At 45.2% G+C, this 23,112-nt stretch overlaps 1 protein-coding gene across 1 annotated transcript; it reads right to left on the bottom strand.

Annotated features, from left to right (window-relative positions):
* Positions 1–980: 980 nt before the first annotated feature.
* Positions 981–22,616, bottom strand: Zim1 (zinc finger, imprinted 1). The gene is made up of 8 exons (NM_001107473.1): positions 22,537–22,616; positions 21,801–21,923; positions 15,853–15,930; positions 13,801–13,989; positions 12,905–12,996; positions 7,957–8,083; positions 7,272–7,403; positions 981–3,499 (listed from the first exon to the last, which is right to left on the bottom strand). Exons 4-8 carry the CDS (start codon positions 13,850–13,852, stop codon positions 2,166–2,168), a joined length of 1,737 nt encoding a protein of 578 aa, NP_001100943.1. The 5' UTR covers positions 13,853–13,989; positions 15,853–15,930; positions 21,801–21,923; positions 22,537–22,616; the 3' UTR covers positions 981–2,165.
* Between the last annotated feature and the right edge of the window lie 496 nt (positions 22,617–23,112).

The following is a 23,112-nucleotide window of genomic DNA, read 5'->3' as shown; positions in this document are numbered from 1 at the left end:
ATCAGTGATAACTGTTAATAACCTACTGATCATTCTGCCCAAGGCACAATGGAGGTAGGAGTCCTGTAAGTTAAAAAGATTAATAAAAAGTAAAATGAAGGATAGGAGAAGAGAAGGGAAATAGCTACTCTTAAAGAAAAGCCTTGGTTTTGTCAACAGAAAATTCGGTACACAGCAGATCTTATCTCACAGGACTCCAATGAGAATTAGCTCTGCTAATCCACACACAGAGTTCAGCACCAAACTCAGTGAGTAAATGCTCACAGTTATCAGTGACGTCATTAGTAACCAATTAAACATCCTGCCCAAGGCACCATGGAAGTGAGAGGCTCGATCCATTTTAGCTCATTTGGCATTCAGAGTTTGCCAACCAATGTTTTTCCATCAAGGATCACAGAGAAAATATTTTCAGCTTCATGAGATGTGAAAGGCCTCTGTTCCAATAACTCGATGATGGCTTCGCATGCCTCCCAACAACCATTGGACAGAAAATTCATAAATGAGTCTGTGTGGCACGTACCAAAACCTTCCAAGTAGCTATGGCTAGATCCACCTAATTCTGTACACTCCATGATTTACTGACCTCTGTCCCAGCTCCTGCATTCTGCTGTCAGGAGCTGTTTAAACAAAAATGCAAACACACGCGCACACACACACACACACACACACACACACACTGCACAAACACACACACATACAAGCATTTTAAAGACACATTTTACGCTAACATATAATAAATCTTATCTATTTGAAAGAGTGCAATATAAAAATAGCAATGTAGTCTTCTTTAAGTGCAAATTGTAAATAACCCATCCTAACAAAGCAACTCAGCTGGGCATGGTGGTTCACACCTGTCATCCCAGCTCTGGAAAAGCTGAGGCAGGAAGAATGTCACAAGTTTGAGGCTCGTCTGGGCTACATAGTGAGACTCTGCCTCAAAAAATAAAATAAAATGAAAATTAGGTACATAATACTTATTTCATATGACTGGTGGGATTGATTAACTGATATAGTTCATGTAAAGATTTCGGCACCATATTTGACAGGTAGAAAGACATCAATAAACACTCAAATGTATCAGTGATAACTGTTAATAACCTACTGATCATTCTGCCCAAGGCACAATGGAGGTAGGAGTCCTTTGGGGAGAATAAGAATAAAAGAAAAAGAATAGAAATAATCAAAGAAGAAGAGAAAGGAGGAGGAGGAAGAAGAGGAAGAAAAAGAGGAGAACAAAAAGTGTTGGTTTTCTCAACAGAAAGTTAGGTACATAACAGTTCTTATCTCATAGGACTCTGGTGAAAATTAGCTCTGCCAATTCACATAAAGAGTTCAGCACCATACTTGATAGGTAGATAGCGATCAACAAATGCTCACAGTTATCAACGACGTTATTAGTAACCTACTGAACACATGGGGTAGGAGTCCTGCGGGTGGAGCACCGGCCAACCAGAGCTCCAAATATCACAGGCTCCAGAACATTCACAAACCTTACAAAATGCTACATTCCGCTGTTAAAATAAAATAAAATAAAATAAAATAAAGCACAGATTCAGTGTCACAAAGCTGTGTCCTGTTTGCCTCGGGGTCATCCCATGAAAGAATTGTTGCTCATTAAGATCAGTTCTGAACAGAATCTTCCATGGTGTTGAAAACGTTAACTGTCGAAGATGTCGAACCTCAGCGAGGTTCACTGGCCATTGAGGATTGGGAATATCAATGATTCATCATATCAGTGTTTGCATTTAAATGTTTACCTCATTTTGATATTTAAATGGCCATACCTCGTTAGTGGTTACTGTGGTGGCTGGCAGAGAAAACTCTACCTGAATTTCATCTCAAATCTGAATGCCAGCCACATTTTCCTTAGTTGCTGGAAGGCAAGGGAGTCTGTTTAGTACATTGTGGGGTATTTGTGGATCCTTTGCCTCTATCCACAGATGCAGTTGATGGTAGTACCTGTCTGTTGGAATAGTAACAACAGCAAAATGTTTGTTTATATTGCACAAATGCTCGAAGTAGGGGGAGGGGTTAAAAACAGTCATTTCTAGAAAACTACCGGCTTACTTAAAAACAACTACTAAGAAATGGAGGAACTGTACACGTATGTCGTTTCTCTTAACTTTGTCCCAAAGACCCAAATGTGAGTTCTGGTGAAAGGTCTTTTATTCATCTGTGGGTTTCTTCTTATTATGCTTTTTCTGGTGAATCAACAGGGTAGCCAGTTTTTTAAAGGTTCTCCCGCACTGGGCACATGGATCCGGCCTATCTCCAGAGTGGATTTTCAAGTGATTATTCAGTGTAGTTTTGTCAGTGAAACCTTTGTCACACTTAGTGCACACAAAAGGTTTCTCCCCAGCGTGCAGCCTCTCATGCCTTTGGATGCTTGACTTACACCTAAAAGTCTTTCCACATCCCTTGCACCGATACCTGGAGTTCGCCTCGTGTCTCTTCTGGTGCTTGAGAAGGGCTACTTTGCAAGCGAAGACTTTCCCACATTCTGGGCAGTCCACTCGGGCCCCGGGCACATGGATCTGCTTGTGTTCCGACAAGTACGAGCTGTTTCGGAAGTGCTTCCCGCACTTATCACACTTGTAGGGCTTCACCTTTAAATGGAGCCGCTGATGCTCTGAAAGATGTGAGTTGACCCTGAAGGTTTTCCCACACACCTGACAGCGGTATGGCTTCTCTCCGGTATGAATCCTCTTGTGCTCCCTCAGGGACGAGCTGCGGCCAAAGCACTTGTTACACTCTCCACACTTGTAGGGTTTCTCCCCGGTGTGAATCCGTTGGTGACGGGTGAGCTTCGTGCTCTGCTTGAAGGTTTTCCCACACTCGTCGCATTTGAAGGGTTTCTCGCCTGAGTGGATCCTGCAATGATTGTTGAGAGTGGAGCTGCTGTTGAAGGCTTTCCCACACTCCTTACACTTGTATGGTCTCACGCCCGTGTGAATTCGGTAGTGTGTGAGGAAGTAGGAGAGGTGCCGGAAAGATTTGCCGCACGTGTCGCACTTGTGGGGTTTCTCTCCCGTGTGGATTCGCTCATGCTCCACGAGGTGGAGGGTCTGGTTGAAGGTTTTCCCACATTCCTTGCATTTAAAGTGGTTTTTACCTTGTCGGGCAGGCTTGCGCTTTGGGTTTGTGGAACTGCTGGTGTTAGGTGATTTTCCTTGACCATCTTTCCCTGATGTCGACTTTTCTGGAGGAGTGCTCTGTGGTGCTGTAGTTGATGGTGTTTGACTCGAAGATGTCCCCGGGGCTGCAGATTCATTCTCCTGATTGCCAGGATTGGTGGTTTTGCCTGCTTCTGTAGTCGAAGTTGAGTCACTCTTCTCCTTATTTTGAGATGGCCTGTCATCACTTTTTGAGGTCTTTTCTGCTCTCAAATTCTGGGAACCACCCCCTTGATCTGCCTTCTTCAGCTTCTCCTGTGACACGTTCTTAGAGTTATCTGGCTTCCGGGTTTCTGCCTTTGTGGAATTATTCCCCGTCTTCTTCCCTGTAGGAGATTTAAAGGTTTGAAAATCTTTTTAAAAGAGAGAGTCTCTCTCTCTCTCTCTCTCTCTCTCTCTCTCTCTCTCTCTCTCTCTGTGTGTGTGTGTGTGTGTGTGTGTGTGCAAGTGTTTTTATATAGGTATATGCACGTAAGTGCAGGTGCCTGTGCGCACAAGAGGACACCAGATGTCTTGGACATAACATGACAGGCAGTCGACTTGCCTGACATGGGTTCCGGGAACTGATTCCTGGTCCTTGGGAGAAGAGTAAACACTCTTAACTACAGAGCCATTTCTCCAGCTCCATGCAGGAGATTTAGAACAGAAATAGGTTTCATGTCTGGTTTTGTTTTAATGAAAAATGCTTACCAGTAGCTAGAGTATAATGTGTGTACAATAAGTATAAAATGTAAAACATTTGCTCCTTTGGTGCTTACAGACCAAACATATCCATGTCTGTGGCCTCCAGGTTAAGATTAGAAGTAGGTTGGTAATCATTTCTACCCCAGCCCCCTCTCATTTTCTGCCTCTTCATTGTCTTCACATTCTTGGGATGTATGTATCAAAGGGGGGTGGGGTGTACAGGCTATGCCACAGTTTACATGTGGAAGTTAGAAGCTCCCTCCTTTCACCATACGGGTTCTGGGATCCAACCAATGCAGTTTGTCAGGCTTGGTGGCATGTGCCCTTACCTACTGAGCCGTCTCCCTGCCCAAACCTTGGCTTCTAACAGTGTAGATTAGTTTTGTCTTAGCCATTTTAAATGCAGCTACAATATGCACTCTTAAGGATCTGGCCTTTTGTAGTTAATGTCCTTTGTGCTAGAGTGACCAATGTGATTTTGTACCATGGTTCTCTCTCATTTGCATTGTTTATAATATTTTTATACAAATTACCAAATATATATTTCATTACTTTCTCACTAATTGGCATTTGGCTAGACCTCAGTTTGAAGTACTCTAAGTACACATTTGTATCCTGTTTATATCTTGGGACTGCAGTTGTTGGGATGCTCATATTTGTTCAATTCTAGTGGATACTGGCTAATGGTTATTTTCTCCTAAATACCTCTACCAACCAGTACTTCCACCAGAAGACCACGGGAGTTCTCAATGTTCTATTTCTGTTATTAACTTAATGTTGGTGTCATTCCTGATCAATCCTTAATATAATGACCCATGAAAGTAGGGCCCTGGAGTTATGTCATGAGAATGAACCCCTCGTGAATGGGATTAGTGTTTTAATAAAAGGCCAGAGATCTTTCTAGACCTATTTAGATCATGTAAGCACATATAGAAGAAACTGGTGTGTGCAATCCAAAAAAAAAAAGGCTCTCTCTAGGGCTCGGTCATGCTTGTACCCCAAAACTGGACTTCCAGACATCAGATTTACACAGGTAAGCATAAGTCACCTGGACCTTCTTTGTCCTAACAGCCACAACACCATCCACCACAACGTTCCTACTTCAAATTTCAGTCATAGTGAATAGGTGCTAGGATCATTTGTCTTAAACATGATACATGAGACAGGTAACATAATGAAATTTTTTTTTCTAAAAAGGACAGAAAACTATCATGTTATGAAAAACAAGGCAAAATTGTTGAAGGACCAAAAATTGCATATTTTCAATCTTCCTGCATGCATATGTACACATGCGTGGGAGTGGGTGGGCGTAAGTCATGAAACTAGAAAGGAGACCACCAGAGGAGGGAAGACTGGGAAGGAGGGAAGGAGGGAGGGAGGGAGGGAGGGAGGGAGGGAGGGAGGGAGGGAGGGAGAGAAAGGAAAGTGACAGAAGACATCTGACTGCAAATGCAGAAGGGGAGCTACTGACAAGAAGTACGTCAGAAAATGTCATAATGAAGCCTGTTACTTTATATGCAACTTTAAAAGCAAAAGAAAAGACTAAAATAAGAGAATTAGAAGCTAGACTAAGAAAGAGTATCGGTGGTTTGTTTTGCTTTGTTTTGTTTTGAGTAAGGATATCACTGTGTAGTTTTGGCTGTCCTGGAACTCACCCTGTAGATCAGGCTGGACTCCAACTTGTGGAGATCATGTGTCTGCCTCTGCCTCCCTAGTGCTGGGATTAAAGGTGTGCACCAAGATCGTTGCTTGTAAAATCACATTTATTGTTTGAGTGTGGATATGGGCATGTGTACAGCACTACACATCTGTTCAGGTCAGAGGACAATGTGGTAGTCATCCCAGATGTAGTCAAGCTGACAACCAAGAATAGCCATCACAAGATACCCCTTGTCAACTTGGCACAAATCACATCTCACATCCAAATGAAATAATAACCAGATCATAAATATGCCTAACAGGACATCAACTTGTTGATAGTCCTTCCACCATGTGGATCCCAGGGATTGAATTCAGGTTATCAGTCTTAGAAGCAAGGACCCTTACCCAGTATGCCATCTCACTGTCCCAAGGTCATTATTTCTAATGAGCACCACTTTCCACAACTTGGAATTCTTAAATGCATATATTAGTTGAGTGTGACATTGTGTGTCTATAATCCCAGCACTTAGGAGCTGAGGCAGGAGGATTCCAAGAACAAGTTCAGGCTAGAAACAGCAAGTCTGTTTCATCCTCACTCCACTTGCATATATTATCTTAATGAATACCATCTACATGGATTCTTGAGGTTCAGAAGTGGTTGGTAATGATAATCTGATTCAGAAAGGCACTGTTATTTTTGTAAGTCAACGTAGGATTGTTTTTAAAAGCTTAAGATCAGGTAGGAACCAATCTGCTAAAAAAATGATATTAATATCTTTTAAATAATTAAGACACTGAGCTATAGACACAAAAAGGAAAGTTAGGGGCTGGGGTGATGGCTCCACGGGTAGAGCACTTGATCTGTAAGCATAAGGGACTGAGTTCAAATCCCCAGCACCCACTAAAATCCTAAGCATAGCTACATGCCTGTAATATCATCATTAGGGGGCAGAGACAGAAGGATTCTGAGAACTTACTAGCTGGGCAGCCTAACCAGAAAGGTTCACTTCTAGCTCAGTGAGAGGCTCTGTCTTAATAAAATAAAATGGCAGAAGACACTTGATGTCTCATTCTGGTCTCTAAGTGTACCTTCATGAGAACACAGCACACACACTGACATGTGCACACACACGCATGCACACAGTTAAAAAATAAAAAGCAAAATGTTCTGGTGGGAGCAATAATTGAAACACAGTGGAGAATCACCATTTGCAGAGGAGAGATCCAGTATAAAAGTTTAGAGTCAGGCTGTCATTGTCACCTGCAACCCCAGAGGACAAGGGAGAAGGAAAACGTGTGGTACCAAACTGGAGAGTGCAAACATCTCTGGGGATGGCAGAAAGGTAAAGTTTGCCTCAAATGAATCGAACCCTGTCATCTCCCCAGTGGGGTGGAGGTCAGGAATCAAAGCTGTGGTGGTTTGAATATGCTTGGCCTAGGGAGTGGCACTATTAGTAGGTGTGGCCTTGTTGGAGAAAATATGTCACTGTTGGGGTAGACAAAGAGACCTTTATCCTAACCACATGGCAGTCAATCTTCTAGCAGCCTTCGGATGAAGATGTAGAAGTCTCAGCTCCTCCTATGCCATGCCTGCCTGGATGCTGCCATGTGCCTGTATTGATGATAATGGACTGAACCTCTGAACCTGTAAGCCAGCCCCAATTAAATGTCATCCTTATAAGAGTTGTCTTGGTCATGGTGTCTGTTCACGGCAGTAAAACCCTAACTAAGACGATAGCTTACAGAGACGTTAGCAATGTCCCTCCAACTAACCTGCAGAGGTGTCACTTCTGCTGACTCCCGCCTCACCTTGCTGGGGGTCTCCAGGAGTATCATTCTCTTTGGCAAAAAGGTCAATTCCTTGCTCCAATCTGGTGATCAACTTTGGCTTAAAAATATAATATTCTGTCCCACAGAAAAAGAAGAGGAAGAAGATAAACTTTTTCATGCCTCCCAGGAATCACATTTCAAAACAAATGTTTTCATAGAAAGGAGGGAGATTTCACAAAGAACAGCCAGCTGGAATGTGGAGGCAATCACGTCTTTCACCCTGTCCTGCCCCTGCCTCCCTATCATGTTAATAGTCCAAAAGACCAACTCGCAACCATATCCTCCAATGAGCCCATTTTTTAACCCACTGATCATCAGGATTGGCTTAACTGGGCTCCTGTGACTTAAGCCAGATCTGTCAGTGAAGGTGAGAAACTGGGAGGGAGAGGAATAGTCACCCATTCCCAACACATTCCAGCTTCTATTCTGCATATGAGTTAAACACTGAGCTTCTGAAGCCGAGGGCTTTTGAAAAGCACCGTGTATAGGAAGCCACCAACAGCGTCCAATTTGCAGTGTCTGAATTTAGTCTGATGGTAGCTTTCATCCCTACAAACCACAGCCTCTCAGAATCGAGACCCACAGGCTCTCACGAGGCCAGTATGAACTGTGAGGAAGTCATCCTTACCCACAGAGATCAGGTTCCCGTAGTTCTCCAGCATCACATCCTTGTACAGGTCCTTCTGAGCAGGCTCCAGTAGCTGCCACTCTTTCTGGCTGAAGTACACAGCTACATCTTTGAAGATCACTGGTTCCTATAACACCAAAGTCCCACTACCGCTCATACGAGGCCTCGTCTTTCCCTTGGCCCAGGAGAGTAGATGCAAAGAAGTGGGAGTTTGGGCTGTATTCAGAATTCTACACCGTTGCAGACTTCGGAGATAGCCCTGGTACCTCCTCACTTTGTACTAGGTCCGTACCATTTGTGTGTGTGTGTGTGTGTGTGTGTGTGTGTGTGTGTGTGTGTGTGTGTGTGTGTGTGTGTGTATGGTTATGTGTGTGTATGTGTGTGTGTAAATGTATATGGGTATGTTTATGTGGTTTAAGTCACATGTGTGCAGGTGCTTGTAAAGGTCAGAAGAGGATCTCAACTCCCCTGGAACTAGAGTCATAGGCCATTGTGAATTGCCCTAATATAAGTGCAGGGAACCAAATTCAGGTCCTCTGCAAGAGACACAAGTGGTCTTAACTGCTAACCAGTTCTCTGGCCCTCAGTGTGCTCATTTGTTTTAGTTACTAACTTGACAAGGCCTAGAAAAACCCAGGAAGAGTCTCAACAAGGAGCTGTCCAGATCAGGTTGGTCTGTGAGGAGTGGAAAGGGGGTGGATATCATAATTGAGTTCATTAGGCTGGGAAAATGCAGTCTGTGTGTGCATGCACCATTTCTAGTCTTGGCTTTGGACAGTATAAGAGTAGAGAAATCTGGCTGAGTGCTAAGCAAGCAGGCAATGTACGTACATTCCTTTCTCTGCCCTTGATGGTGGGTTGGATATTTCAAGTTCCTGCCTTGACTTCCCCATACTAATGGTCTGTCAAATAAACTTTCCCCTTCAGCTGCTTCTTGTCGCAGTATTTTATCACAGCAATAGAAATGAAACTAGGGGTGTGTGGTTATGCATTCTCTTCCCATTCTGAACCCAGGTTTGGCTAACGGGATATTGGAAACCTATGACATAAGTTTTTTTTAATGTTCAATAATCAGGGGCTGGAGAGATGGCTCACTGACAAAGAGTGGGTATTGAAAGGCACCCTTACTCACTGAGCCGTCTCGCTGGCCCCAAATTTACTTTTAGAAGGACCAAAGAAAAGACCAAAGGTTTGTTTCCTATACCCCGCTTCTGTTGGTTCAGATCATGGACTGAACTGGGGTGAACCCTCCCCAGCTTCCTGAGGAAGAACAAGATCAAAGGTCCCTGGTTTGGCCAGCCTCGGATGCTAGCACACAGACTAACATGGAAGGACAACAGCGCCATTCTATCAAACACCTCACATGGCCACAGCCAAATGTATGTCCTCCTAGAGTACACAGTGTAGAGCAGGGAGGAGGGGCCTAGACATGGCCTCAGGGGCATCCCAATGTGGCCTGGTGTTAGAAGAGCATCATGCCACGGAGACCTCTCCACATGCTTGAAAGAGTAGACAACAGTTGGAGCTCCAGTGACGAGGAGGAGGCAGAGGAGAGCAGACAGAGCAGAGCAGGTCCCTCAGGGGGTGAGCAGCGAAGGAAAACAGCTTCAAGAGGAAAGAACACAGAAAGAAGGGGAGAAGGTTAGCACTGTAGTTGTTAGAGTGAGCACTCTGTGAGGCATGTGGAGTCAGGGCCAGGGTCTTGGGTTTGAATCTCCCTGACCACCAAGAGCTGGGGGTCTTCGAGTGAGTGACTCCCCATGCCTCTGTCCCCATCTCTGTGAGATGGGAAGAGTGACTAACAGTACAGTTCAGCCTCCAGCATTGAAAACAGTGGTCACTAAAACACGAACTAATGTAAGAGGCGAGGGCTACAGTGTGTACTCTATTCTCAATGGCTTTGAAAATAAGTATGCAGATGGCAAGGCAATAGGAGAAATGTCAGCAAATTCCAGACATTGGGTGACCTTTGTGCACTTCTTATAGCTTCCCTGTGAGTTTTAAATTATTGTTTCTGTGTATGTGTATGTGTGCGTGGTGTATATGTATGTCTGTGTATCTGTGTAGTATGTCTGTGTATCTGTGTAATATGTCTGTGTGGTGTATATGTATGATGGATATGTGTATGCATATGTGGTATATATATATGCAGGTGTGTATATCTGTGTTGTGTATGTGTATGTGTATGTGTATGTGTGCACAGTGGCTATGTGTGTATATGTGTAGAGTGGGTACTCATATGTGTTTATGTATGTGTCCAATGTGTATGTGTATGTGTATGTATATGTGTATGTATATGTGTATGTATATGTTTGAGTGTAGTCTGTATATGTGTATATGTATGTATATGTGTCTGTGTATGTGTAGTATGTGTATTCATATATGTATGTCTGATATGTATATGTATCTGGGTATGTGTATATACATGCGCATGTATGTGTATATGGGTATGTGTATACTATTTGTGTGTATGTGTATAATGTATATGTATATGTGTATGTGTATACGTGTATAATTTCTGTGTGTGTGGTGTATGTGTATATGTATGTGTATAGTGGGTATGTCTCTGTGACTGTATATGTATACAGTGTGTACATGTACATATATGGTGTGTATGTATATATGGGTGTATATATGTATGTGTATATATATGTGGGTGTGTATATGTATGTATGTATATATGTATGCGTGTACATGTGTGTGTGTGTCTGTATGTGCATTGTGTGTATATGTGTATGTTGCTGCTGCTATTAGGAAAAACAGTCCAGTCCTCCAGTTGCTGAACAGAAGCCCACGTGAGCCTGCAGGTACTTCAGACTTGCTGATGGCTGCCCATCTCTCCCCATCTCTCCTCAGGAACTCTCATTTGCCACAGTGCCCCTCCAGGATTCTGTCCCAGCAGCTTAAGCAACCCTGAGGTCAACGCAGTCTCAAGACCAGTTCTCACTGGTCGGGACTGAGCCACACGCCTGGCCTTGACTCAATCACTATGACCCTGAGTAAGCCTGGAAGTGGGGTGAGGTTCAGACCAACCTCTCCCTACATCACCCCATCCATGGCCCAGGGAACACTGCAGAAGAGGGAGGTGGAAAGAAGGTAAGAGCTGGAGGATGGAGCAGAGAGCTGTGAAACGCTGTCTTCTGGACATGACATGGCCGTTGCACTCATGAACACACAGCAGTTGTGGATACCTGCACAAGAGTAGGCCCATCAACATCCCATAATTATAGCAGGGAGGGGGATCATGAGGCCCCAGCTGTCCCTCAGGAGCTATAGGTGGTTAATGTTTGCCAGGGGAGGGGAATGTCGATTTTTTTTTTTTTTGGTGGTATGAGCACCAGTAAATGTCCCACACTACAGTAAATAACCCCGCACCCATGCTAATGCAAACAACCCTAATTCCATTCATGGACCAAAACAGACACAAAAGTAGAAGGGGCTCGGGGTGATTCTAGTTGGCAAGCAGTAATGGGAGGGGGCCAGGAAAGGACAATGGATGTGTGTATGGATATGCTCACGATACTCTCTATATATGTGTGGAATTGTCAAAGAAAATGATGCTAAACCAAATGATTGGATAACATAGTTAAAGTCGTTAACTTAAAAAAATTTTTTTAAAGATATCAGCTTCATCCAAAGTGGTTGGAAGACAAGGTGTTCCTAAAGAAAAAAAAAAAAAAAAAACGGAAGCGCCAGAATAAGGAGGAAGTGTGGATTCCAGGTGGATTATGTCAAGGCCGACAGCTTCAGAAGAGCCATTCACTAACCCATTCCTTCATCTGTGCACTCATTAATCCACTGTCCATTCACTCACTCCACCCATACACCAAGTGCTTGCTAAACTCCAGACTCGCCTGGGCCTGCAACAGTCTCTCCTTCATCTGTAAAGAAAGGAGCACGCTTCCCACTGAGGGAGAGCCTATTTGTGAACATCTAACCAAGCACCCAGACTGTCTCCAGGTCCCCAGCTTCAAGGAGAATGGTGGGCATCATTCTTGCTTCCCTGGGGGAGTTCACAGATCTCAGGCTACCAATGGAAAAAGACCATGAGTATAATAGATACAAATCATGAGATGTGCCCTCTTCACTCCCAGAATAGTAGTCCTGCATTCCTTCTGCAAAACTCCCTTCTCTTCCCCTGCTCTACGTGTGGGCTCACGTTGTTAAACTTCCTTCTTCCTTGGAGATCTATAGGAAGGGGCCTCTGCTTCCCTACTCTGCCTCTTGGGTCTGAACCATCCTCAGAGGCCCTGCAGTGCTGCTGTCTATCCGCAGCATTAATAAACATTTCACACACACCCTCCCCAAAGGACAATCTGCTTTGGTATTCTCCCCTTGAAAATGGCACCCCCTCCCACCAAGACCTTTCAGTCTCCGCCATTCAACACATCCTATCTGAGAAAAGGGGATCTATCAGCCAGTCAACAAAAGACAAGGTCCCCACCCTTTGCAGATGGAGAAGAGCAGATAAGCAACGAACAAGTTAAAAATATAACATATTGCCAGATGGCAAAAACTGCTACAAAGAAAATGAAGCAAGGGCTTCATATCAGCGATAACTAGGTGGTTAAGAGCGCTCGCTGTTCATGCAGGAGATCAGAGTTGAGTTCCCAATAGTCAAGTCTGGCAGCTCACAACCACCTGGAACTCAAGCTCTAGGGGTCTGGCGTCCTCTTCTGGCTCCCAGGGCACTGCCTTCACATGCGCATATATACACACATACACATGGCGAAAACAAAATCAATCTTAAGGAAAGAGAAGGAGGAAAATTATGAAGTTGGTGTCATCCTATCAGAGATGGAAATTAGGAAGTGGGGGGGAGCCTCTCTTAGGAAAATCCCTCCCATTGGGTGGTCCTTTGAAGGTACAATGTATGTACAAGCAGGGGAGAAAGGTGGGACTGTCCTAGCCTTCTCCAGACCAAGCTAGTTTCTGGTCAACAGCTTACCTTGTACCAGGTTGGCAAAGATGTGGTTGGAATTCTTCGCTTCTTTTCAGAGAGCTGGTTTGGTGTCTGATCAGGATTTGGTGAAGGTAAGGCTGGTGGAGGGGGAAGAAGAAGTCATGAGACCACTCTGGCTTTTAAGAGTAGGAAAACCCATTCACAAGAAATGCTCTACAGGGAACAAACGCCGTGTACTAAGCCCTGTCCTACATTCCAGGTGGGTATTTGATTGTTCAGAGCAAACCATGACCCTCAGTGGTACCCATGGTAGGCTACCACATGTGTGGAAAAGTATGCCTATATAGTAAGGATGCACAAATACTTGATTATGAATGTAGCACTTTCTGAATAGCACAAGAAACTGGAAAGCACACTTCCAGGGAAAGACTTGGGCTGCTAAGGAAGGAGAGGCAATACAACTTTAAATTGAGACATCTCTTGTACATTAGACATTGTTGTGCCCGGCCAACCGGATGTCTTATCGGATAAAAGGCATGGACTTCTAGGACTAAGGACCTGAGTTTGATCCCTGGGACTCACGTGGTGAAAGGGCAGAACTGGATTCAGAAAGTCATACATCCACATGGTGGGGTAAGGGTGGATAAATTTAGCAACTGATCCCGACATTTGACTCTGAAAGTGTTCTACTAGCTCAGAGATGCCCCAAAGAATTACCCAGAGGACACCCATTCACCTAAATCTATAAGGTGCCTTGGTCATGGTGTTTTATCACAGCAGTAGACAATTAACCAAAATAGTTAAGGAAAATTCTGAGAGCAGATATTTAGGGGTGTGCAGGGGGCAGTGAACGGGAAGCATCTCACATCTAAACTCCATCAGTCAGGTCTAGGGGGTCCCCACTACTCAAACCTGCCTTTTCCTAAACATGTGTCTCTCACCTTCATTAACTGGGGCTGTAGTCTTCACCTCTGAGACACTCTTTCTCTTCATGGTGAGAGAACGAAATACTGCATGAGTTATAAGGAGGAGCACTAGGAGTATGGAGCCAGACAGTCTGGGTTTAAATCCTTAGCTCTACAGCTCGGTGACCTCAGGCAGGCGATGAAATGTCCTCAGACTCCATGTTCCTAATAGGAAAACGATATCAGCAAAGCCTCCCTCTTAGAAGGTCAATGAGATAATCACTGGACAGTGTCTGGTATACTCTATGCTTGGCAAGGTAGAGCCATTCGGAGCCCAGACCCCTGGGGTCCTTCTTTTTAAACTATTTTTTTATTTTAATTTTATTTATTTTACATCCAAACCACAGTTTCCCTTTCCTCCTCTCCTCCCACCGCCCCCTCCTAGCCCCTCCACCCACTCTTCCTCCATTTCTCTTCAGAAACCCGCAGGCCTCCATGGATATTGACCAGTCGTGGCATATCAAGATTGCACTCATCCTCTTCTACTAAGGCTACACAAGGCAACCCAGTAGGAGGAAAAGGTCCCAGAGGCAAGCAACAGAGTTAGAGACAGCTCCTGCTTCCACTGTTAGGAGTCTCACAGGAAGATGAATAGAGTATTTTAAAACTTGTTTTCTGGAGGGGAGCCACAGCACTAACGTCCAGTCTGGGTTTTCTTTCTATCATGTACATCCTGGGGATCAAACTTAGGTCATTTGCTTGACAGCAAATGGCTCTACCCACCAAGCCATGCTGTTGGCCCTACAAAAGTCCTTTTTAAGAAAGGGTGGAAAGGAGCTGGTGAGCTGGCCACAGATTTAAAAAAAAAAAAAAAACCTCCTGAGGACATAAGCTTCATCCCAGGGTGCCGCACAGCAGGAGAGAACTGACATCTGGAAGATATATTTACTCTCTGACTTCTTTATGCATGCAGCACGCACACACATAAAATCAGAGCTGGCGACATGGCTTAGCGGTTAAGAGTAACTGCTACTACTCATCCAGAGGACCCGAACTCTGGCTCCATAACTCACATAGTGACTCACAGCTGCCTGTAAGAGCAGCCCCAGAGGATCTGATGCCCTCTTCTGGTCTCCACGGGCACTGCACCTCCTGCAGGCACAGGCGCAGGTACACACAAAATAAGCAAACAACAAATTTTAAAAGCAAGAATTCGTGGCTGGTGGCCGAGACAGGCATTTCCTATATAAGAAATTCCTTCTTGACCCACCCCCCCACTCCACCAGGCTCTACACACCTTTCATCTGTGCACATATTTGTGCAATGTACCCTACCTTCAGCATACTGACATGGTCTGACAGAATTCTTTCTACAACAGCTTCTCCACCAGTGAGTTGATGCCAGTAACTCAGTCAAGTCTCAAAACCAATGAGCTTTGTATGGAAGAAGCACCCATCTAGTTTTCCCTTTTCTTAATCCCCATGCCCCCCCACACGTGTTTGTGTGTGTGTGTGTGTGTGTGTGCGTGTGTGTATGTGTGTGTGTCTGTGTGCGTGTGTGTATGTGTATGTGTGTGTCTGTGTGTGTGCATGTGTGTGTGCGTGTGTGTATGTGTCTGTGTCTGTGTGTGTGCATGTGTGTGTGTGTGTCTGTGTGTGTATATGCGTGTGTGTGTATATGTGTGGGTATATGTGTGTGTCTGTGTGCGTGTGTGTGTATGTGTATGTGTGTGTCTGTGTGTGTGCATGTGTGTGTGCGTGTGTGTATGTGTCTGTGTCTGTGTGTGTGTATATGTGTGTGTGTCTGTGTGCGTGTATGTGTGTGCGTGTGTATGTATGTGTATGTGCGTGTGTATATGTGTGTGTGTCTGTGTGCGTGTGTGTGTGTGTATGTGTATGTGTGTGTATGTGTGTGTGTGCGTGTGTATATGTGTCTGTGTCTGTGTGTGTGCATGTGTGTGTATGTGTATGTGCGTGTGTGTCTGTGTGCGTGTATGTGTGTGTGTATGTGTGTGTGTATATGTGCATGTGTGTGTGTATGTGTGTGTGTGTGTGTGCATGTGCGTGTGTGTTCATGCGCATGCAATACCTACCGAGGGTGTTGGATCCCCCGGAGCTGGAGCCAGCATTTGTGACAGTCCTATCTGTGGGCACAGGGAACAATCCTCTGCAAGAGAAGAAAGGACTCTTTACTGCTGGGCCAACTCTCAGGCCCCCAGCCTCTCCATCCCCTGCTAATAAAACCTTTCCCTTTGCCTCGGCCTTGAACATGCTCATAATTTACCTTGGCACACTGCGCTCTCAAAGAAATACCATTATTCCTTAAGGATTCTCTCTTGAATCGCTTCTGAGACTGATCATTATGAATGAAAAGCACTGGGGGGGGGGGGAATCACAAGGGTAAATCACATCTTACCTCTAGTGCCTGGAATGCAGCCAGCGCTCAGTAAAGACAGCTCTTAGTAAACATCCAGATGCCCGTGGGGTTTTTTGTTTGTTTGGTTTGGTTTTGTTTTTTTTTTTTTTTTTTTTAATCCTGTTCTAAAGTGAGGAGTTTAAAAACCCAGGTCCAAGTCTCAGTTCTGACCCCAGGACTCCCCCGACTCACATAGGGACTCTAAGCCCAACATGCTGGGTTAATGGTATCAAGAGAGTTAGAAACTTAATATGACCTCCCATCATACAATTCTCTTTAAATTTAAAAAAATTATTTATTTTGTGTAGGAGGTAGGTGCCCATGTGCCACTGAGCGTGACACAGGTCAGGGTACAAACTGCAGTTGCCTCTCTTCTTTTACCGTGTGGCTCTCAGGGGATTGAAGTCATGTTATTCGCACCTTTCCCCTCCAAGCTATCTTGCTAGTTCCTGCAAGGAGAGGGAGAGAGACTACACACAGACTCCCACCAGGAGGCAATGCAGCTAAGCCAGACCTTGCTGATGCCTGACTTTTTCTACTTTTAGTCTCCAGACTTCTAAGTTATATGCTTATTTCCTCTTGGGTGTTTCTTTTCTTCTTATCCTCCTCCTCCTCTTCTTTTTGCATGTGTATGTGTGTCTCCGTGCTTGTAACTGTATGTGTGTCTGCATATGTGTGTGTCTGCGTGTCTGTATATCTATATGTATGTCTGTGTGTTTGTGTCTATGTATGTGTGTTTGTATGTGTGTGCCTGTGTGTGTTTGTATGTGTGTCTGTGTGTGTCTGCATATGTGTATGTGTGTCTGCATGTGTGTGTATGTGTGTCTGTGTGTGTGGATATGTGTATGTATGTGTATCTCTGTGTCTCTGTGTCTGTATGTGTATGTGTCTGTGTGTGTGTCTGTGTGTGTGTGTGCTTGTGTTTGTGTGTGTGGGTATCTGTGTGTGTGCCTCTGATTCTATATCTGTGTGTCTGTGTATATGTCTGTGTGTGTCTCTGTATCTGTGTGTCTGCCTGTGTATCTGCCTGTGTGTCTGTGTGTTTGTGCCTGTGTATGTCTGTGTGTCTGTGTGTGTGTCTCTGATTCTATATCTGAACTGTGTGTGTCTCTGTGTGTGTGTCTGTGTGTCTCTGATTCTATATGTGTGTGTGTGTCTGTCTGTCTGTCTGTGTGCTGTATATGGAGGGAGTACACATGCCTATGTGTGTGCAGAGCCCCAAAGTTGACATCAGGCTGCTTCCTGGCTCTTCTCCCCCTTATATACTGAGGCATGGACTTCCCCATCACTATTTGAGCTAGTCAGGCTAGCCAGCTTTCTCTACCTATTCTGTCTCTGCTTCCCAAGGACTGGGATGACAAGTAGGGCTGTCCCATTCCACCTGGCTTCTATGTGGGTTCAGAGGCTCTGAATTCTAATCCTCATGATTACACAGCAAGCGATTTACCTGCTTAGCTATTTCCCCTATAACTCTCTGACCCCTCTCCCTCCCCAGCATCCCCTCAGCAATAACTTTTTTGTCTTTAGGACAGAATCTCCCATATCCTGGCTTGACCTTGAGCTAGATCTACAGCCAAGGATGACCTTAAATTTTTGATTCACTTGCCTTCACCAGCCTCAAGCTGGGAATACAGGCCATGTTCCAACCATACCCGGTTTATTCAGTACTGGGGATAAAACCCAGGGGCTTCCTTGATGCTAGGCAGGTGCTTTCCCAACTGAGTTACATCCCGGCTCTGCATGTGATCATAGTAAAGAAAACTATTCATGCACCCGGACCTGGAGCAGTGACTGCTCTCCCAGCTTCCACAGACTCTCAAGTGGGGATGCCGCAGGCCTCAGTGGACAATCAAACCACTGTGCTGTGGGCTCCGATCTCCCCAAGTATTACTGCAAACCTGGGCATACAGGGTGAGGTGTCAGTTTTTCTGGAGAAAAAGGGAAGGTGATTCCCAGCTGACCATTCTTAGCTGTGAGACCTTAGGGACCACATTGCCCACTTTGGCAAATAAAAATACACGGAATAGAGTAAAATTAACTTTCAGATAAGCAAAAAAAATAATTTTCGATTACAGAAACATCTCAAATACTACCTGGGCTTGCCTATCCAGAAGGATGATCATGTGTGTGTGTGTGTGTGTGTGTGTGTGTGTGTGTGTGTGTGTGTGTGTGTGTGTTAATGTGTGGGAGGGTGCATGTGTATCAATATGCATGTGTATGCATGCTCATGCAGAAGCCAGAGATTCACCTCAAGCGCCATGCTTCAGGAGACAGTCGACCTTGTTATTTGAAACAGGGTCTCTCGACACAATCTAGAATCCACTTACTGAGCTAGACTTGCTGGTCAAAAAGTCTCTCAGACCCTCCAGTGCTGAAATTACATGCCTGGTGTTTTATGTGGGTAGAACTCAGGGTCTCAAACTTGCATGACAGGCACTCATGGCCCAGGCCCCAAAGAACTGCTTTCTAAATGCATTTAATAACTAGCTTTAAAATATATATGCTCCCATATATATTTTGATAATTACTTTTAAAAAATTGAAATCAAATTTAAATAAGTTTCTTGCATCTTAACTCGTAATTTGAACTCCAGGCTGGTGGTTCAGCCTTTCTATATTTTTCTCTCAAAGACAAAACAGAGGGACAAACAACAAAAGAATGAAAATGGGTTGAGGTCAGGGAGGGAGTGCTGATGGGTTAAAAGTGCTTGCCACGTAAGCCTTCTAACCTGTGTTTGAATTACGACAAGGCAGGTAAAAGGGGTCAGGCGGTTCCAGTCAGTTTTCCTAGCATTCCAAGAGTGAGATGAAAAACAGTCAGGAAAACCCTGAGAAGTCCACAAGGCAGCACAGCAGCGAACCAGAGTGACTGTCTCGAAAACAAGATTCTGACCTCCACAGAAGTGCCATAGACTGTGCACCTCCCCACCCCCAACACACACACGCACGCACACCGTCATGAACTCATGTGTGTGTGTGCGTGCATGCGTGTGCACACAATCGAACACAGATAAATATTTTAAAAATTTTTTAAATATGAGGACTCAAGGACCTGGAAGATGGCTGTGGTAAGGTACACCCTACTGCTCTTGCAGAGGTCCTGAGTGTTTCCCAGAATCCACACTGGATGGCTTACAACTGCCTGTAACTCCAGTTCTAAGAGGATCAGACATCCATGAGCACTTTAAATACATACGCTCAGACCTCCCGCATCACATACATATACACAGCGTTTAACAGTAAAAATAAATGCTTTTTAAAAATAGGAATAGCTAATGTTCCATGAATGTGAAGTAATTGAACAGTGCCCAAGACAGACTATATGTTTCTTGTGCTCTGGTTTTGATTTTCGTGCTATTAGCGCCTTGGGGTTTCTTCCTTCGTGCTGGCCTCAGTTTCCCCCACACCATGTCCCTATCATCAAAGTCTTCAACTGAGCCACACATGGACACACTCTTTTCCCTGCACACCTTCCCTGTGGCTATGTGGCTGTGACCTCCGGGAAGAAACAAACTACTGCTAAAGACACAAGTCTGGGCCACACAGTTCGATGTTTTTGCCCAGAATAAGCATAAGGGCTCAGTACCTGAGACCTGTGGTTGGCAACCGAGACTGGACCTTGGCAGATTTACCAGACATACAATGTTCCCCAACAAGTGACAGTCCTCTTTATAGACTGCCATGTATCTGCTACCTGAAAAAGCATACGTTGTTGTTTACACAATGATGTACTTTGAAGAATGTGTAGCCATTGCACAAACCTGGGCTTGCCAGCAGCCATCATGTACTGGGGAGAGGCTCACAGGCCCCTCTCCTTCCCTGTGAACTACTGGCAACTGACAGATGCTGGGGGAGAAACAGTTGTTGCCTTCCGTTAAGTACCAAATGATGAGCCCACCAGGCTCCAGGAGATTGTTACAAACCTGCAGTCACACACACGGTCAGCCCTGGTTAAAATCAGTGAGTCACAGAACAAAAAGGCATAAATGTGGGAAAAGGGACCTCTTATGGGATCAGGGGGTGGTGGTGCATAGATGAGAGAGACATAAGAAGGTGGGGAGTGAGGACAAACAAGTGCACTGTATATCTGTAAGAAATTCTCAAAGAATAAATACAAACAACAACAATAGCAGCAGCAGCAGAAGCAGCAACAACAACAACAATGACGACTACGGAACTGGCAAACATACCCTCTGCTTTGCAGGGCTTTCATTTTGTTTTGTTTTTTTTCTAAAGATACGGGGACCCATGGTAGATTCTCACATAGGCCGATATAGCTTCAAACTTGGGAAAAATCCAACCACAGTTTAGGCGTTGGGAACACATTTTCAGAGAAAGACTGAGGACTCCCTAGCACGCAGTCACAAATCCCACTTAGGCTGGCACCTATCCATAAATGCCAAAGACCTCACCAAGCGTACATGGGTGTGCACAAGGACACAGGGCATCTACAGACGAACATTCTAGAACTCCCAGCCACCTATCTGACAGAAGACTTGGTTCTGATTTATTCTAAGGCTGACCTCAGCCTCACTTGGGGTCCAACGGTACCCACCCCCATGAAAGTGATGCTTCCTGCCCTCACCCACAACTGGGCACTAATGCATACTTACTTGCTACAGATGTTCAAAACCTTTTGCAACCACCCTTCTCATCCAGAAATCTTCATACATGTCCTGTGTGGAGCTCCAAAGTTCCTTCTGAACTCCCCCATTGTTCCATAATCGCCTAACCCCTCTTGGGGCCTCTCTAAAATCATCCCTGTGAGGTCCATCAAATCAAGTGACTAACTGTTCCTCTCGCTCCCAACTGACGTGTCTGAAGTCTAGGAAGCCTCCTCCCATTTCCTCCTGGTCCATTAGACTAATACGTCTCCAGGGCTTCTAAATCCTTCTGTAATGCCTGGCTGTGTGTCCTGAGGAGCGCACCACAATGCCCTCCTCTGAGCCAACTCTAGCTTCCTCCATTTCTTATCTTCCCTCCTCTCCTCCTGCTGTCTAAAGACATCCGGGGACTTGGTTGCTCTGTGGCTCACAAACTCAATTCCCAATCTGGATCCCCGCTTACCCTTCACCAGGCTCTGTAGTCTGCCGCACTCCCTGGGGCCGGCAGCTACATGTCAGGGAAAAGACACCTTTATCTGGTCCTTTCCACAACCTTAGTCCTAGAACAGGACATTTTGCCTGAACGGGACTGTGGGGCTGTCTTCTGGGCTTGGGTAGAAATTACCCAGGGTTTCGTAATGGTCACAGGCAACTAGGTAGGGGAGAAATGACTTGCCTGGTGCAACCTTGCCTTGAGTACCCACAGGTCTAGCTAATAGCCATCCAGAGAGCATATCAGTATGCTAGTGACCAAAATCATTGATCACATAGACCAGATCCTATATGCATATGAGCACTCAAATACACAAAAACACACCCAATGGAATAGAATCAATTGCATACAAATCAGGGAGATGCAACTCACAAACTATATACAGACCCAGACCATGTAAATTCCCATGATTGAGTCAAGCCCCAACTCCTTCAACCATCCCAACACATTCCCTGCCACACCACAGATATAAATACAACCTAAAATCTTCACAACCACCCTCTGCCAAGCATACAGTGAACTCACAGTCTGGGACCAGCTAGGTGGCTCAGCTGGTAAAGGCGATTGCTGCCAAACCTTACAACCCGAGTTCCATCGCTGGGACCCACATAGTAGGAGAGAACGGACTCTTGCAAGTTGTCCAAAGACCTACACACACACACACACACACACACACACACACACACACACACACAAACCCAAAATAAATAAATAAATAATTTAATAAAAAAAAGTCACACTCAAAATGCCGTTACATTACATCTACATTAGTAAACCCACAGAATGAGACACTGAGGCTCAACTACAGACACATTACCCAAAATACAAATACAGCCTCATACAATCGTCCGCACAGTTGGGCAGTTGGGCAAAGCTCACAACTGCAGCTCATATATGTACAAAAACAGATACGGTTACAAAGTAGAACACAAGCTCATGCACACCCACACAAGAAAACAATTTGAGTCTACCGTGTTCAAACAACCCAGCTAGCACCAACTACAACCACCCAGGCGAGACAAACTAAGCCACCCAAAAACTTAAAAGTTGTGGAAGAAAGCAGACACATTGCAGGGTCCAAGCCTCCCGAATCGGAGTTACACAAATCTCCATAACGTGACAAAAGTATCTGAGAGCTGTGCTACACTCTTCGCTCGCACACCCACTACCCAGACTACTGTCCTCTACAGAACTGTGACAAGGTAGGGACCCACCCAGCATGCCGATACCCTGTCCTCTCAGTCCTCTCCCGTGTCCTTGCCTTTAATCCTCGCGCTCGGTTCTCCAGCCGCACTCGCCTCCAGGCACCGCAGCCAGCGGTCACCCGGAGTGGAATGCCGCGGGATGACTTTCAAACCCAAGTCCCCAGCTCGAGGGCACCGCCCACAGGACTACAAGTCCCAGAAGCTCCCGTGCTGTCCAGCCTGAGGCTTCCCGTTTATGAAGCGTCCAGAGCCCGGACACAGCGCGCTTGGCCCTGTGGGAAATGTAGTCCCCAGCAAGACGAGCGCGCTACAAGCGCTCCTGCGATGCTCTGCCGCTCTGTGGCTCCACTTCTAGTGCTATTGAGCTATTGCGTCTCCTGGTGGAAAATTTTCCTTCGGTAGCAAAATTTCTAAATTGATAGAGGCCGATGGTAGAAAAGGAAAAGATTTTTAAGACTACGTAATGACACGCAGGGGAAAAGTGGTTTGGTTTGAGACAGGATTTAACTATGTAGACCAGCTGACCTCAACCTCAGGATGCCCTTCCCCAGAGCCTCCCAAAAAGCTGGGATTACTGGCATTCTTCTGTTTTTACTTCTTTGCTTCTGGACCTACTTTCATCAAGGTCACAG

The sequence above is a fragment of the Rattus norvegicus genome, chromosome 1, assembly GCF_036323735.1.
Source record: "Rattus norvegicus strain BN/NHsdMcwi chromosome 1, GRCr8, whole genome shotgun sequence".
In the NCBI taxonomy this organism is placed as follows: domain Eukaryota; kingdom Metazoa; phylum Chordata; class Mammalia; order Rodentia; family Muridae; genus Rattus; species Rattus norvegicus.
The sequence above is the reverse complement of the archived record's forward strand: the minus strand, read 5'-3'. Positions and strand labels throughout refer to the sequence as shown.